This window comes from Microchirus variegatus, assembly GCF_963457635.1.
Source record: "Microchirus variegatus genome assembly, chromosome: 2".
Lineage (NCBI taxonomy): Eukaryota > Metazoa > Chordata > Actinopteri > Pleuronectiformes > Soleidae > Microchirus > Microchirus variegatus.
In genome coordinates this window covers 17,751,404-17,768,181 of record NC_139803.1, presented here as the reverse complement: position 1 = coordinate 17,768,181, position 16,778 = coordinate 17,751,404, and the positions used below count along the sequence as shown (strand labels likewise).

The following is a 16,778-nucleotide window of genomic DNA, read 5'->3' as shown; positions in this document are numbered from 1 at the left end:
GGCACTCCCACAGTAACACCCAATCAGCTCCACTGCACAGTAATCCCAACAACACTGCCCATCTGCCACTGACCTATTTACACACAGCCCCAAACGGAGTACAGACCATGTGACCCTGAGCTTCTACAACCACTGCATCCTAATACAATGTTTTTGAGTGCTGCCTCCTCCTTTAGCCATTGGTTGCCTAGTGATATGGGGCCCATCGAGTGCAGGGAAGTGAAGGCGGTGAAGCGATCTAACTTGTTTCTGCTTCAGTGTAGTCGCTGACTTGAATGCATGCATATAATGCAACTACTATTCTAGTAGGAGAAGCGCACAGGTGAAGTCTGACCTGGAGCTGAGCTGCAGGCAAGTTGACATCAGCCACCATCTCAGTACAGGGATGTTCCACCTGCAGACGAGGATTGAGCTCCAGGAAGTAGAAGCTGCCCTCCGGGCTGTAGAGATACTCCACTGTACCTGCACTGACATATCCCACCATCTTAGCCAGATTCACTGCACACTGCGGGGTAGAGAGCAGGTCTGTTCATATGAAGATTAAAATTGTGTTGGTCTTAATACTCCATTATGAGCTTTGGTGTATATTTATTAGGGTTTATACCCTTTCCATATCCTCAAAAACAACAGAAGTGGCAATTGTAGCAGGAGCCTCCTCTATGATCTTCTGGTGACGTCGCTGCACAGAACAATCTCGACCAAACAGGGAAATGGCATTGCCATACTGATCACCCAAGATCTGGACCTCCAAGTGGCGGGCGTGCTTGGCTAGCTGCATGACAAAAATGGGTGACCCTGGAACCTCTGCCTGGACCTGGAGAAGCAAAGTGAGAGTACATCCATTTGTTAGGAAATACAAAATAAATTTGTTCTGCATATTGCTATCATAGTGTAAAGCAGAGGATAGTATGATCCCATGATTTCATGATTACTAACCCTAACCCCAAAGCTGGGCAAGCCACAAATGCTGAAAAAAAAAAATATCTTCCCGTCCATTGTGAATGCACTGTTGCCACTGTGCCAATGCCCTTTGTGGGAATCTGGAAAACCTCGGACTGTAGTGGTATTTTTGAGTTGTCTATTTTTTGGTTTGCATTTTTGTTTGGACTGTTTAATTGCTTGTTTGTTGACTGAATATATATTTAGTGCACTGCAGTGGCTGATTGGGTTGGTTTTTATTGTGTGTCTGTGTTGGAGTGGGGGTGGTGGTATTGGGGGCAAATAAGTGTAATACGTTACTGTACATGTTCTTCTGGGGTTTTAAGATCACTTCTTTGAACTGTGTACAGTTGGCAAAAATACTAAAATATAAAAATAAAAACATCATATCATCAACTCAAATCAAAAGGTAGTATTGTAAAGCACCCCAGAATGTAGGCAGACCTTTACAACACATTTAAATCCCATTGTACAATATGTCAAGTCCTGCATGACGTTTGACATTAAATTAGTGTGAATTTCCACCTACCTGTCTGAAGAGGTTAGGGAAATCATCAGCAGTGTTGACTTTGCGGATTCCTTTTCCACCACCACCCTCAGAGGCTTTCACCATTACAGGGTAGCCCACCTTCTCAGCAGCCTGACAAATAAACAAACAAATACATAAACAAATAAATAAATAAACAAAAAACAGCTTCCCAGCATGCATACATGAATATACGTCAGTGAGATGACATGCTTACTTTCAGGCCGTCCTCTACATCTTGAATGCAGCCATACTCATACACGTCTTGAGGAACATTGATGGTCTTCCTTTTCTGGTCGTTTTCTGTCCATTCTACTGTCAGGCCTGACAATGACATGAGACAAATGCATCATATATGTGTGAGTGTGTGTGAGGCTCCTCCAATGGACACGCCCCCAGTGTCTCATAGAAGAGAATGACTTTATTTTATTTTTTTATATCACTGTATTTTTCAAAATGTCAACAGTATACATTGGTATTTTTTAATACATGAGCATGAGTGCTCCATTGAGAGAGGTGAAGTTATTTGCTTGTGTGTGTGTGTGTGTGTGTGTGAGACTCCCAGGTGTGTTTTCTGCTGGTGGAGTAATTTGTTAATTAATTCCTGCAGTTACTACCATAGTTACTCCTTCAGGAAAGCGTTAAGCATGTATGGTGAAGCGTCTTTCAACAGAAATGGAAGAATGTGAGTTTGATTTGACTAATAGTGTATTCAGATCTGCTGCATGAATGTGTGAGTGGCATGGTGATTCGTCACAAATTTTCCCTTCAAGAGATTATTTTTCAATCACTTTACATTCACTTTAATTTCTCTTGGGGCGACACACACTATACAATATTTTTAAAACCATGCAATGATTGAAAAAAAATAAAAAAAATAAACCTTCAAACTTTAACCTACCTGTTCCGCTCCAGGGTAGAGTTGGAATTCCAGCTGTCTGAGCGACAATGGAGGAGGCAATCTTGTCTCCTAAAGCCCACATCGCCTGACTCGGGGGCCCTGAGGAAAGAGAAGACAGTAAAAAATATATATTTATTAAATAATGAATAAATATTATAATATTTTAATCATAATTTGTAAATATAGACAAATGTCTGTTACATTAAAGCCATTGTTAAATTAGTTAAAACAATGCTGATTAAGAGTATCAGCTCCACATGACTCTCCATGTGGTTCTCAGCAGTGTTTAGATCTCATGTCAACTGGCAACATTCCTGCGATGCACACAGGAAGTGATTTGTTTCCCACCTGCCCCTGCTCTGCTGCTGTATACACACAAACTCTCACAAAACGCACACAAAGGTCATAAGAAAGGTAGGAAAGTTGTCTAACCCATGAAAGCGATGCCATTCTTCTGCAGCAGCTCTGGGAGTTTCGGGTTCTCTGAAGCATGACCCCAGCCAGCCCATACTGCCTGCACAGGTATTCGTTTGGCGATGTCCAGAATGAGCTCCACGTTGGCATAGTTGTTGTTGTTGGTCCCTCCAGGCACAGGTACATAATGATCTGCCATTTTGATATACTCTGTGGGGGGGAAAAGATGAAAAACAGAAAACTATTATTAATACTGTCCAAACCAACCCATGAGAGAGATTGCGTTTTACCCTTGCAACTCTTAAGCAAATTGCAAAAGCTGCAATTTAGGATACATTATGTATGAATGACCTACCTATTTCACTGTCAGAGGTCTTAATATTTAAATGATCACTTATTGAGGTTGACAAATACAGGTTTTTCTAGGGCTGGGTGATATGGACCAAAAGTCATATCTTGATATATTTTGGTTGAATAACGATATACGATATATATCTCGATATTTTTTCCGCTAAGTGAGAGCTGTGAAATGAAATGTTCAGTCAAAGTCAAAGCCAAATATGAGTAGTTTTATTGAAAACTACTCATATAATAATAACATGAAAACATAAACACTGTATAACAACAGGAGTGCCTTTTATAAAATTAAAGCTCCATATGGTGCACATTTAAACAAAAAATAATAATAAAAATAGCCTATAAAATAGGCCTATCTTTTTCTTAAAATAAATATGTGTATATGAGAAATGTACAATATCAAAATGTTTTAGTTTGACAACTATAAATGGCTTTTGAAAATCAAATTACAGATTTTCTTCTCTTATAAAAGAACAAAATATGACAAACAGCAGTAAAGGACAGCATTTATATATAAAGAGACAACAAAAAAAAGTGCTCATTTTAGGAAAAACATTTTTAAACATCAGCTTCAGATTACCTTTTCCTTTTTGTTAACTTATCTGAACAGTCTCAACCAGTTGCACAAGAAACAGAGCAGCAACTCAATAAACATCTCCCCCTCTTTTATTTTACTTTGATAAACAGTAGTGCTGTCACATGTGCTGCTTGACCACATATCGCTGGTCGACGCTAAATGGGTGACGTTAGCGAGCCGGTTTGCAAGACTGTCTGACGTCACATTTGCAGCAGTGCTTATCGTGCACAATAGTTGCGACTGGGAAGCTCATATCTCGGGTCCATCGTCTTCATTAGCTTTTCATTAACATGTCTTTGGCAATGTGACAGGACACCGCTTTTGTTATTGCACACCACTTGTCTGGAGTTTTGTCGGGTTGTGGACGGCTTGCGCCTGTGGCTTCTGCAGCGCGCAGTTTCACACACTGCATATTGCACTGTGTGCCACGTTTTTAAGTGGTGAAAAAGATTCGTATTGCTTCCATCACTGGCTGCAACGTGCTTATGGCACTCCCTACATATAGCGTGGTTTTGTTGCTCGTCCGATGATTTGTATCCAAACCATCTAGAAATGATTGACCCACTGCTTTTTCTTTTACTAACCCAGACACTCTCCTCCGCACGCTCCGCAGACGTTGCTGCTTCTCCATGTGAATGAGTGTCTGTACCTGCCCCTCCCCTCTCTGTGCATGAAAGAGGGGCGGGGCAAGAGGAGCAGTGCAGAGAGCTCCGGTCAGCGGCTTGTCTGGAGCAAGGATCACATCGCTAATTTGAACTATATCGATATACGCGATATGGTCTAATTCCATATCGCATTTAAAAAATATATCGATATATCTTAAATATCGATATATCGGCCAGCCCTAGGTTTTTCTATGGCATGCTATTCCTGCAAACATACACTTGGCCAACGCCATGGTTGCCACGGTAACCCACATAGAAAGGAAGGTGAGGGTGGGGTGTGTTTAGGCAGAAGCTTGCTACATACTATAATTACTGCAAAATTCACAGAATAGCCCTCGGCCTGATCACAATCTTTGCATGTTCTCATGTTTGGTGAGTTTGCATGCATGACAAGGACCTCAAAAGAGCACTTAAAAAGCGAAAGAAAAAGAAAAGGATGATGATGAAGAAGAATCAGAGCGGATACAATGTCAAGTATTGACACATTTACTGGCCAACCTCTCAATTCACAGCTTGTGTCTGATTATTGATCTATATTCTTGACAATTAAAAGAATGCAAAGCGTGCATGTTTGCAATTACTATCTAAGAATTAGTGACATCATACTGGCTTGCTGAGGTCACATTTGCAACACAGTTGTCACACAGGTATATTACATGTTTAGAAAAACTGTGCTCAAGCTCACCTGCATTGGCTTTCAGATCTTCTGGGGTCACCATGACAACAAAGCGGATCGCCCTTTCATTGCGAAACATCTCGTAGGCCCAGCGCCGAATGGAGCGCATGCATTTGACAGCTGCAATTCCATTGTTTGCAATAAGAACCTGGAAAGGTGAGACAGTTCAATGTACAGCAAAGTAGAAAAAACTCTCTACTATAACAGCACGAAGGTAAGTCGCTAGCATTTGTAGGGTTGTACACTGCATGCTTCATTTCTCATGTGTGTCGAACAACTAGCTTCATGATTAGCATAATTAGCATGCCTTTAGCATCACCAAAGAAGAAAATAATTACCTTCTCGATGACCTTGTTGCCACCGAATCTGGTGACAAACTCTGCCGGTGAAGCCACCGTGAAGTCCCTCTGCAGATCGATGCGCCGGCGATCTCTGCCTTGCTTGACCAGGTGTAGTCCTGACATGCTTGGTCTATTTGAAGAAAAACAAAAAAAAACATATTTACTGCAGCACATAAATAACATTTGGGTCATTATTTTTGAGAAAATAGACTAGATAAATTATCTGCAATAATAACAGGGTATCATGCTGTCATTTGAAAATTCAGTGTTTGAATAACAGATGAACTTTGAAAATAATTAAACACACAAAAGGCAGTGATATCAGCTCATACTGATAGGACACCAGGTTGTCCAGGGAGCAGCAGCTTGGGCTACTGTCCCTTGTCTAAAAGTCATGGCTTAGTGTAGGGCGGTTATGATTGAAATAAGTTTAACCAAACATACAAATAATGGTCGATCATTTTAGAATAAGGATCAGAACATCCAAAATACAGTATGTACCATGAACAGAACTGTTCACTAGACTTAAGAAAGGCTTCCAACAGCTCTTATAAATCAAGCCCCAGTCCCAGAGGATCTCATATGGGGGAGAGTGTAGTTAAAGGGGAAGGACTATAGACTAGAGGGTGTGGCAGTGCTACGACTCGTTTGTCTGGCTGGCGTCTGTGGCTTGATACTGCATTATTGCGTCACTGAAGGGGTTACTAGAAAACTAAGGCAAACTGGAGGCTCCAATTTCAAACCAGCAGTGAAACTGCAAGACTTTGAACGCTCCTATCAGAGAAGAAATTACGGAGGTGGAGAAGGAAGACTCCCCCCTACAAGTATTTCCAGTTTATAAAACTGCAATCTCGTCTAATTTCTGTCAACCTTCATTCTCCATTGTCCTTATGAAAATACCACTAACAACTAGACTGGACAATTAATTTTGAGGCAATGTTGTTCCATCAAAACTGAAACTATCAGTCTCTCATAAGTGAGTGGGCAAAAAGGAATACACAAAGTGAAGCGGCTACATAATAACACTATAAAAACCAAAAGGGAGAAGTGTGGGATATGTTTTGTCTTGCAAAAAAATGCACAAAACACAATGAAGACTGTGAAAGCCCTGTGGCCGGCTGAGAGACTGAACACTGCAGCTCTGTCGGTAATGAATAGCTCCTTTCCACTGAAAATTCATGAGTGAACTTTTTCCAACTTTTGCAAACTACCATCCTGAAATGTGTGTCCACTCTCCACGCCAGGACACAGGAACCCTTTAGCAGTGTGCTGCTAGTGAAGCCACATTTTTCACATGCACTGTATAAAAAAAGGCTACCCAGTGAAGGAGGAGCACAGAACTCCATGTGTAAGCTATACTGTACTAAGGTAGCATTTGAATATGCAAGATCCCAATGTCCATATTTGCCATGTTTTCATTAGCATATTAAACAGCTACAGAGAAAAAAATTGTAATATAATGCTGCTTAAGGAAATGCTGTCATCAAGATAAGCCAGGTTTTCAAGGTTTAGAAATGAATAGCAACCAAAAACCCTCAAGAATTATTGGTATTTCTTTAAATTAGGGAAACAATTTAAGCAGCTTCACAAACCTGACACAGAGTTGAAGGAAATTGAGCATGAGAAAGAAATTTAATAAATCCAATTTAATTATTGATTTTTTTTTTATTGTTCTGCATTTGATAACAACTTAAAAAATACATCCTTGCATAGTATAGAATTTATTATGTGATATGTGGTATTTCATGCTGCAACTTGTTTAAAATCTACAATACACACATTCCTAATATATGTCAGAAAGACCACAAGTAGATATTTTACCCGAATTGTTCAGGCCTACACTAAACTAAAAAACATTAAACACCAACAGACTCAATGTGAGGCAGATCAATCAGGTGCGGTTTCTAACCTTAGATTCTGCGTGGAGGCATCATTTTGGTCATAGACTATTTCAAACGGGCTGTTTGAGCTGCTGGACGACGGCGACACCGAGCGCGTCTCCTTTTCATCCGGCCGCATTTCCAACTTCCCTTGGTTTTCATCTTCCGAATTCTCCTCCGACACTGATCCCACAATAAAGTGGGAGTGCTGCCCATCTACAGTTGGGTTTTTGTTGGCAGCGCCGTCTTGTTGTGCCATGGTCGGGCGACACGAACAGGCTGCGAATACTGACAGGAGAAAGAAGAGCAGCGGCAGGTTATAAAGGAGCAGATACAGTCCAAACAGTTGTTGCAGTGCGACATGAACTACACTTGGCAGCCAGGCCATGCCACATTTGTTTGCCATGTTGCAAAAGCAGGTTACATAAACCAAAGTGAATTGATAATGACAGCAAAATTGCAACACATCAGCATAAGTACACGTGTGCAGGTTCTAAATATATCACATTTATTGAACATAGAAAGGCTGTTGTGCTAGATCTGAGATCTGGATCAACCAGTTCATATCAATAATTACTGTGATTAATATCAGATTGACATTTGCTCCTAATTCTAAAGTTGAAGAAACCAATTAGTTATCTTCTTTATGTGCAGAAGATGTGATCTCTTGTATGAATGCACACGTGATCTCTGCACTTTGCAATTAAAATATACTTAGTATTTAGTTATTTTCTTTTGTGATGTACTACGGCTCATGTACATTGTGTACTAATGATTATTTTCTAAAGTGTTTTCTCTCCACTGACGCCTAGTGCCTACTCATTGTGTGAATTGTTGGGTTTCTCTGGTCTGCATGATGTTATCTATGTACAGTGCCTTGAGATAATGTATGTGATGATCTGGTGCTATACAAATAAAATAAAATCGAATTGAACAAAAGATAAATCCTACCCCCCTTTTGTCAACCCTCTACTGCAAGCATTGTTTAAGTAAAGTTTGTGTATCTGTTTCCACTGTATCCATGCACATCTTCTGAAAGCTTATAGATAAAACTGAAAGTTGTGTTTTTGAAACTAAGGTAACAAAAGCAATGTAACTTATCCCATGTACAAGTTAATGAATTTATTAAAGGTGTTTATTTTACAAACGGAAATTAAGGTGAAGTGACTTCAGTGTGTTACAAGAGCCATTTGATGAGTTTAGAGTATTTCAATTTTTTAAAAAAACAACAATATTGTGAATTATTTTAGTCAATAATTGTGGCAGGAAATATCAATTAACACACAATTAAATACACATAGGTTGAATAATAATGACAACTGAGCACTACATTCTGTAATATTAATTAATAGTATTACAAACTCACTTGCTATCGCACTAGCTTAAGATGTCCAATTCATTTCTAATGGAGAAACATGCTAACGCTACATTTCATTTATTTTTTTCTTTATGTATTTGTTCACCTGTCCGTCTGTGCGTGAGCTGGAAGAGAAGCAGACTCTCGGTTACTCGGTGACACTGGCAGGTAGGCACACCTTTTGTCGTATGTCTTACCTGTGAAGAGCTGCTTGCGAGACCAGAAAAACAAGCCGAACACTGCAGCCGCGCACACCGCATACGTGAGCCACAGTACCATGACAGTAAGAGTTATGCTGTCAGCTCACTGTAACTGGGTATCAAACACAAACCTCTGCCGCGAAGCATGATGTTTATTTGTTTAATGACAAGGGTGGATAACGGCGTTACCTGTCACTTCAGTCAGAGTTAGCTGCAAGTAAATCTGAGACGCTTAAATGACAGTGTACATGTAAGCTAGCTTAGCAGAGAGGCTTACACACGGTGTGACGACAGTGCCGCCGGCCGGTGTTCACTACTGTACCGTTCATCACTACTGTACTGTTCACCACTGTACCGTTCACGACTGCTCACTATTGTACTGTTCACCACTGTTCACTAGTGTACTGTTCACGACTGTATTGTTCACTACTGTACTGTGCACTAATGTTCACTACTGTAATGTGCACGTACTGAACTATAACCGTAAACAGACGCGGAAACTCAAAACCGACATAAACACCGAGGCGAAGAACTCACCGGTGGAGACAAACCGACACGTAATCCTGACAGCGTGGAGTCCAAAGGCTCAGTAAGTTAGTTGCGGGCGGCAATCACACATCCCCGTCTCCACTGATGAAAAAAATTACATCGTGATGAGGTGACGCAGCTCCATCGGACGCTTTAACAGCAGAGAGTGGTGTGATGTGACGAAGAGCAGCCAGGTTACTCCCGGACGTTCACCTCCGACCCCAGCTTCCGCTGTAGAAACATTAAAAGTAGAAGAGACGCACGATATTATTTCGTGATATTTTTTTAAAATACGAAGTTGAGTTCTACTGTTAGCAGAAACTACCTCCTTTAATAGACGTTAGACGTTAGTACAAAATGGATAGATAATGGATGGGTGGGTGGATGGATAATCTAATATTATACATATATAATACAATATATCTATATTTTAAATATTAGTTTAAACACTGCCGTTCAGTTGTGTTAGTTATTATGCATGTGAGAGTATTATATATGTATATTTTTTTTTTATTATAATAGAATTCCTAATGTCACAGAATGCATATCAATAAATTAGTCAATGTTATAATAATAATCGTCAACACAACCCTCATCTACTTTAACCTATATCTAGGACACGCTCAGTCGCAGAGAACCAATGACATTGCAGGGATGTTTTTGTGGGCGTGTTAGGAGGGCGGGACCCGGAAGAGGCGGTCTTTTGTCGTGCATGTGCTACTGTTGAGTCTGTTGTTTAGTTTCATGTCGTGATTTGCTCCTAGAAAGCTGCAATAGATACTGTCACATTTTTATTTATTTAAACCAATTTTCGTTCATATTGCCCAGCCTTACAGCAATAAAAGTTAATCACCTCCACCATGGTTGATCAGTTTCCCACATCTCTGCCAAAATCTAGTAGTTTGTGTTGTGGGTCATAAACATCTTTGGAAAATCTCTGTTTATTTTCTGAGTAATGCTGATTTCAGGAATAAAAAAGACCAAAAACAACATCCTTGTTTGGTTCTATAATTACAAAAAGTACATTTGGATGGGACAACTATTTAAAACTATAATTCTATAAAGTATTATATTATACTATTATAAATAATACAAATCTCTTTGCGTTACTGCACCAGTGATCCACTAGGTGGCTCCAGAGGACTTTCCTTTGCCACTTCTGATTCAGGTTGTGGTGAATGGCAAATTCACTTGTTTCTGGAATTGTATAACCTTTTACATTCCATGAATTGAGATTATTATTGTTATTCGAAGACAAATTAAAAGAAAATATTAAACATGCAGTCATGCGTGTCCTTTTGTGTGCCAGGTATAAATATTTAGCATTTCACACAATTGGTTCAATTACACATTAAACATCTTCCATATGAGCTACAAAATTGAACATAAATGAATTGCCATTTGAGGCCTGACACAGTGTTTTAGTAGTTTATAACAGTGAATAATTAAGCTTTAAACCAGGGGTGTCAAACTCAAATATAGAGTGGGCCAAAATTTAAAACTGAACAAAGCCGCGGGCCAAGGTTGAACAAATTAACCTTTTAATAGGGACCCAAACAAGTTTTGCATTGAATATTGAACAAGCAAGGCTTATATAACTTTATAGTGACATGCAAAATCGAGTTTCAAATAATAATAATAATAATAATTAGAAAATATCAATGGCATATCAAATAAAATTTAAATAAAAAATTGAATGCCTCTTTTCTATTTGCAGCCTTCTGAGGTAAATATCAACATTATCTTTTTCCACAAGCTAATAAATTTGAAAATACTGCTATACTGACCATCAAATTTGCCAAATCGCCGGCTAAACTCATCGCGATTGCTGCTGTATAATACCGGCGGGCCAGCTCTAATGTTAATTAGATATTGCCTCAAGGGCCAAATGAAATTACACGGCGGGCCAAATTTGGCCCGCGGGCCAGAGTTTGACACCCATGCTTTAAACTAACAAATTCTGTCATGTTCCTCCATTTTACATGGACTTGTCCTGTGACCTAATAGCAATAGTAAAAAATACTTCATATGTTATGTAGTTCTTCCTTTATATGAATATAAAGGAAAGGGTTGGGTGATAAGAGTATGTATTTACTCTAAAGGACAATACAGGTTACAACATCTTGTGTATTTGTTGGGATTTATATAACTGTAAAATGTAGTCTTCATTAGTGTTTATTTTTGTTCTATTAGTGTTGCTTCATCAAATATTTTATTTTAATATGTTTATTATATTTTTTATTATTATTATTTATATTATATTTATTTTTTTTGTATTATTTGTAATTTATGTCATCGTAAATAAAGAATAGAAAAAAGAATTGTGTCTTGTGAGCTGATTTGGGTTAGACATGTTTTCTATGGAGGACACATACTCTGATAGGGGACAGTGGTCCAAATAAAAAAGGGAACTTCTCACAATTTGTAATTGAAAAAGAAAGAACTATACATTATAATTCTCCTGTTAGGTGAATTATTAATGTTGTGTGTCACAGATGAGTATGCTTCCATGTTCGTTTTTATTGCTTAACAGTAAATGAGGAGTATATGCTGAGGCGTCCTGCAGCATCCAAAGGTGTTGCCTTGATACTGTGTCACTGTGAGTGTGAGTTAATGCTCAGTCGAGGAGAAAAAGCACTCAGCTGAGCTTTGAGAGTAGCTCAGCACAGAGGGAGGTCTTTTCACATCAATTTTTCAGAACCACCAGAATTGTTTTTTATCATAATTTTTATATTACCAACAGCTGCAATGACAAAAAAAGGCATTGTGTATTTATATTGCGTGCTATTTTGTATTGACTCAAGAATTTAGTTAATTTGATAGCTGTACGTTTGTGTCCAATATTTTTTTTATTGGTTTTCATGTGGAATTACAGCATCACCTTCAAAAAATCCTGATATCACTCAGTACAATATATGCTGTATATTACAGACATTTACGTCAACAGACATGAATATAAACTACAGTTTGTGATTAACATGCGGTATTCCTCTTTGCAGTTTATATTTAACAATCTCTTGAAAATGAGACCCCGTATCTCAATTTAGGGTATTAGAGTTAACAAAAACTATCTATAATTGTAGTGAAAATGTGCTTAGTTTTCCTAATTTATTTAATACATAAGCCTTTTGAGTTCATATGAAGTGTATTTATTTTTTATAATATAAGGAGTTTTGTATTATTACTGTGGCAATTAACCAAGGATGCACCTGCGGCACAGACCTGTGTCGTGTGAGCACTAAGGGTTAAAATGGCATCTTTTGTTGGGTTTTAATGACACAATAAATTAATGCAATATTTAGCAAACCTTAAACTGAAAAATGAAAAATCCAAAACTATACATATAACCTTGGTGAGGTTATATGTATATATACATTTTTTTAACGAATAAAAATACATTTTAAAATGGCTTTAATTTATTGACATGAGTTTCCAAAGTTATAAAGTGCTTTGCAAAACAAAATTAAAATATTAAGGTAAGGTGTAAGGTGACATTGAGTATCATGAAAGGCGCCTCCAAATAAAATGCATAATTATTATTATTATTATTATTATTATTGATAATAATAATAATAATAATCATAATAATAATACTAATAATAATACTAATACTACTACTACTACTACAAATAATAATAATACTAATAACAATAATAATAATAATAACAATAATAATAATAAATCAAGATAAGTCAATAAAGAAAAGAAAGGAAGATAACAGAAATAAAACACAACATTAAAACAACAAATTTAATTATAAGAATGCTACTGCTAAAAGATCATTTGACTTATTAAACATAATTCAATTACTTTTATAAAAAAATATGTTTTTCCAAGCAATCTGAATTGTGTTAAGGAGTCATGGGGTTGATGGGTTGAATTTGTACTATACATGAATTAATTTAAAATCGAATTTAAAAATATAAAATAAAATAAATAAATAATAGAATACAGAAACATATCATTTATGAAAAAAATAAAACACATTTGTGGACACTGTCATTTTACATATAATATTAATGCATATAAACTGTACACCCACACATGTTTTATGTATTGTTATTTATTGTAAGTCTGCAGTTTGAATTTTGTAAATATCTATTCTATCCTATCTATATATATCTTTTTTTTTGTGTGTCTCTAGGAGATTTATTTTCATGATGGAGGGTTAACGAGTCATGTGTAGCTCTGCCGTCACAAGCAGAGAAGTTGTGCAGCAGCCATGCATAAGGATTGAAACACACAGGAGCACATTCACTCATTCACCGTCATTGCTCACCCATCACTGCCATGGACAAGAAGAGCATGAAAGCAGCAGATGTTGCACAGCATGATTTTCATTTTACTTGCTGTGATGTACTGTCGCTCCAAAAATGACAAAAACAAACACTACTACAGCAGCATTCCCAGAGGAGAGTGAAACACGTGTGTGTTTTCTCAAGAGAGAAGTGGCACCAGTGCAAGGGTGAACTCTTGCAAGGCTGTCCAAATTGATTACCTCAGAATTAAGATGATTATGTGCTTATTCCTCTTTATAATGCATTTGTATGCCAGTTCCTTGTAAAGAGGGAAAAAGATGCGGAGAGTGTAATGTGATTAAAGGGGCAGCTCAGGCAGAGGTAAAGTCTCATTCATCCAGCCCAAAGACTCTAAACGGTGCCTGCTGGGCTGGCTGAGGTAAGGCTTAAAGAGATTGTGTGTCATAACTCTTGTCCTTTAACAAATTCACTGGCTTCTATTCAAATATGACATGGATTTCAAAATTCCTCACCATCAAGGTCATCATCCATGACCTCGTCCCCCTTTACCTCTCTGCACACCATGAACACACCCATCCACACGCTCAGGTCTTGAATGAATTGAAATTTCAGATGCAAACGTAAAACGAACAAGCGGACATCTTTTTTATTAGAAAGGTCTGCAGACTAAGAGGAAAAAGCATTTAGCAATATTTTGCATATCTCCAGGTAGTTATATTAAACCGGTAGACCGGTGAAGAGGCTGCAAAGCTTTTACATTAAATAGTGTAAAATACTTTACACTAAAATTGACCTTAAAGTAATTCAAACAGTTACTTACATGTATTGTGCAATATATTTATCCTTCCAAGACTCTGCAAACTGAACAAATGGCATGTGCCGAGTGAGAGACACTCTTCTGGTGCTGCTTATGGGCGTCTCATTTATTTTTAACTTTGGATGAAAGATCTGAAATGGAGTTTTGGAAATTAAATCAATTTAATGATAGATAATAATACTAATTTACCAAAACACACATTTTTGTAACTTGTTAGTTATGTAAAATATGTAACCACAGACATGACATGGGAAAAAAAAACTAATTTGTGGCCAAAACAACTATCCACTGGGCATGTTTTACCTACCCCGTGGGAAGGAATAAGTATTTTGTGGCCATGAATTAGTATTTTGTGCGCATGTTTTAACTATTTTGTGGGAACAAATTAGTATTTTGTGTGCATGTTTTACCTATTTTGTGGCAACAATTTTTTTTCCCCCATGTCATGTAAGCGTCTCCGTGAAACAATAACAAAGGACAAGGGAATTAATTCATTGGATGAAATGTACTTAAAGATGAGTATTGTATCAGCTCATCCCTAATAATATGCTCCAGAATATGGTCACTCTCTGATGATGGTTTCCGTGAAAGGATCTGAGGACACATTTGGGATGGACCGGGAGTGTTTAGACCTGAACTGAGCAAGATTGGGTCACTCGGGATTCTAAATTTCCAATTAGCATCTTTCATTAATTTTACTTTAAACTTACATAAGACTTCCAATATGCCCAAATAGATGCTGATGTCAGGGATAAAAGCAGAGCAGACAATGATGGTAGACAGTGTCTTTACTGTGAAAAGCAGGCAAAAGTACAAAGGGATGACGGGCATTTGGCATCACAGTCAAGCATGCAGGCAAATCAAGAAGCAGGCAGGTATGGGTAAGATCTTAGGTCCAGAGTGCTACAGTTTGATTGATGAATATATGCTTATATAAATGTATCATTGCTTTGAGATAAAAGTATTTTGGGTTTTGGTTTTTGTATAGCCTTAGAATAAGTACTTTTTATACACTTGTATAGTATATAGAAGTAGTGTATATAGAAGTATAGGGAGGTTCCAGGTGAGCTGAGGCGATAGTATGTGTAACATCGCCAGACTGCTGGCCACTGATTGGTCAGAGTACTGTCACAGGAAAAGACATTGGACACAAGAATTAAGCATTGAGTAGCTACTATTTTTGTCATGGAAAACCAACCTAAACCGTTTTGTGGTGAGTTGAGGCGAGCTGGGACTGTAGTGGAAAAGGCCCATTAGTGGGATTAGTAGGATACGGATGTGATGACATTTTACAGCTGTGACATGAGTTGGAGAACACTGACATTTTTGACTTGAGTGAATGGAGCGCCATCTGTCTCCTTGCATCTGACTTTGTATGTCCAGCATGACCACATCAAAACATGCTCGAATGGAGCCATGACATGGGGAAACAAAACCAACAATAGTTGAACCTTAGATAAAGCTGTGATCCGAGATATGAATGTAATGCCCACATGGCAATGACTAAACGGTTAAAATCTCAACTGCATTCCACATGTATTCTTTTGGGGGTTGTTTTATGGGGGGTTCATCGTTCATCGATGTCCATCACATGTAGAATGAAAAACAACGAAGAGTTTATCGTGGGGTAGTTTATCGTTCTCGTAGCTGTGATGGTCACAAAGGACCTGGTTTTCGGCCGTCTGGTTTGGATTGTGAGTTTGAACTCCCAGATGAAATCTCTGTGAGCAGGCTTGGGCGTGAGGTGGCAGATGTCGGGAGATGATAGGGGCTGAATCGCAACCAAGGTTGAGAGTCACGCACGCAGTGGTTTCTGAAGAGAGAGGAGGTTGCAGAACAAGCGGGGCGAGCCGGGGGGACTGCAGCTGGAGCAGCCACGTAGCAGTATGGATATCCTCCATATGGTGGCAGTGGGATTCCCTGCATGAAAAATACAAATTTTTCCTTAATGTAACAACTTGGATCACTATAGTTTTCATTGACAGTTTTTAATCCAGGTTTTGGCCATTCTCACCAAGACTCCAGTGAAACTCCCTATGTGAGCTATTCTCAAACTAACCATATAGCATACACTTTTTTTAGGTAGACCTGCTCAACTGATTGTTAACTGTTGTTGAGTATTTCACAAACTGCTGATCTACTGGGATTTTTATGCACAACCATCTCTAGTGTTGTAGCTGTTACACAGAAAAATATCAAGTGGGCAGTAGACAGTAGCTCTCTAGGCGAAAGAGATGGCTTGTTGATGCCAAAGATCTGGTTCATAATGATAGAAAGGCAATAGTAACTCAAATAATCACTTGTTACATCCAAGGTAGGTGGAGTAAAAGACCATCACTGA

At 38.3% G+C, this 16,778-nt stretch overlaps 1 protein-coding gene across 2 annotated transcripts in view; it reads right to left on the bottom strand.

Moving 5' to 3' along the window:
* Window positions 1-5,526, bottom strand: part of acaca (acetyl-CoA carboxylase alpha) — a 41,271-nt gene extending 35,745 nt beyond the window's left edge. For both annotated transcript variants that reach the window (XM_083910050.1, XM_083910051.1), the window contains exons 1-8: window positions 5,394-5,526; window positions 5,065-5,203; window positions 2,799-2,990; window positions 2,367-2,465; window positions 1,683-1,789; window positions 1,469-1,579; window positions 605-814; window positions 335-505 (exon numbers count right to left, since the gene is read on the bottom strand). In XM_083910050.1, the coding sequence (XP_083766176.1) occupies window positions 335-505; window positions 605-814; window positions 1,469-1,579; window positions 1,683-1,789; window positions 2,367-2,465; window positions 2,799-2,990; window positions 5,065-5,203; window positions 5,394-5,519 (1,155 nt within the window). In that variant the 5' untranslated portion in view covers window positions 5,520-5,526. The remainder of the gene's footprint in view (window positions 1-334; window positions 506-604; window positions 815-1,468; window positions 1,580-1,682; window positions 1,790-2,366; window positions 2,466-2,798; window positions 2,991-5,064; window positions 5,204-5,393) is intronic.
* Window positions 5,527-16,778: the final 11,252 nt, after the last annotated feature.